Below are 1,128 nucleotides of genomic sequence, written 5' to 3'. Positions count from 1 at the left end.
CTTCGGCAGGCAAGGCCGGAGGTACTTTGTCGAGACTAGAACAGCCCTGCATGGAAATACAATGCTAGTCTCTTGCGTAACCTTAAATTTTCTAGAAGTCACAGGAAAAAAGTAAGAAGAAACAGGTGAAATAAATGTTAATGTTTTATTCAACCCAATAGATCCAAAGTCTTATCAATTTTACTATGCAATCAGTATAAAAGTTATCGAAATATTTACATTATCTTTGCACGAAGGTGGTGAAATCCAGTGTGAATTTTCTATTTGAATTGCTTTCTGGTTGTCGCTCTATGCTGTCAGGACCCTCAGATTTTCTAGGAATCCTGGAAGATTTGAAATAACCACTATATGGCCATATAGTTGCCTGACAGCATGTGAGAGATTTCAGAATGAGCCAAGTCATTGTGCCGCGCGGCGCCCCGAGGCGGGGCTTAGGAAGCAGCATCCGTGTTCTTGTTGCACGAAGGTGGTGAAATCCAGTGTGAATTTTCTATTTGAACTGCTTCCTGGTTGTCACTCTATGCTGTCAGGACCCTCCGATTTTCTAGGAATCCTGGAAGATTCGAAATAACCACTATGTGGCCATACAGTTGCCTGACAGCATGTGAGAGATTTCAGAACGAGCCAAGTCATTGTCCCGCGCCGCGCCCCGAGGCGGGGCTTAGGAAGCGGCATCCACGTTCTTTGGCGCAGAGGTCCCCCCGGAATCGCGCAGAGGTCCCCCCCGCAATCGCGCAGAGGTCCCCCCCCCGGAATCGCGCAGAGGTCCCCCCGGAATCGCGCAGAGGTCCCCCCCGGAATCGCGCAGAGGTCCCCCCGGAATCGCGCAGAGGTCCCCCCGGAATCGCGCTGTGCCCAGGCGCTCGCGGCCACAGCGTCTCAGCCCTGGTGTCTTCTCCTCCAGTGTACGTGCCCGACGAGTGGGAGGTGGCCCGCGACAAGATCACCATGAGCCGGGAGCTGGGCCAGGGCTCCTTCGGGATGGTGTATGAGGGCGTGGCCAAGGGCGTGGTCAAGGACGAGCCCGAAACCAGGGTGGCCATTAAAACCGTGAACGAGGCCGCGAGCATGCGCGAGAGGATTGAATTTCTCAACGAGGCTTCGGTGATGAAGGAGTTTGTCACCACG

General features: G+C 53.3%; 1 protein-coding gene across 1 annotated transcript in view; it reads left to right on the top strand.

Moving 5' to 3' along the window:
- Positions 1-1,128, top strand: part of IGF1R (insulin like growth factor 1 receptor) — a 249,668-nt gene that overhangs the window by 230,027 nt on the left and 18,513 nt on the right. The window contains exon 16 of the mRNA XM_006924137.2: positions 905-1,119. Coding sequence (XP_006924199.1) covers positions 905-1,119 — 215 coding nt within the window. The remainder of the gene's footprint in view (positions 1-904; positions 1,120-1,128) is intronic.

This window comes from Pteropus alecto, unplaced genomic scaffold (assembly GCF_000325575.1).
Source record: "Pteropus alecto unplaced genomic scaffold, ASM32557v1 scaffold59, whole genome shotgun sequence".
Taxonomy (NCBI): domain Eukaryota; kingdom Metazoa; phylum Chordata; class Mammalia; order Chiroptera; family Pteropodidae; genus Pteropus; species Pteropus alecto.
This window is presented reverse-complemented; position numbering and strand designations above follow the sequence as displayed.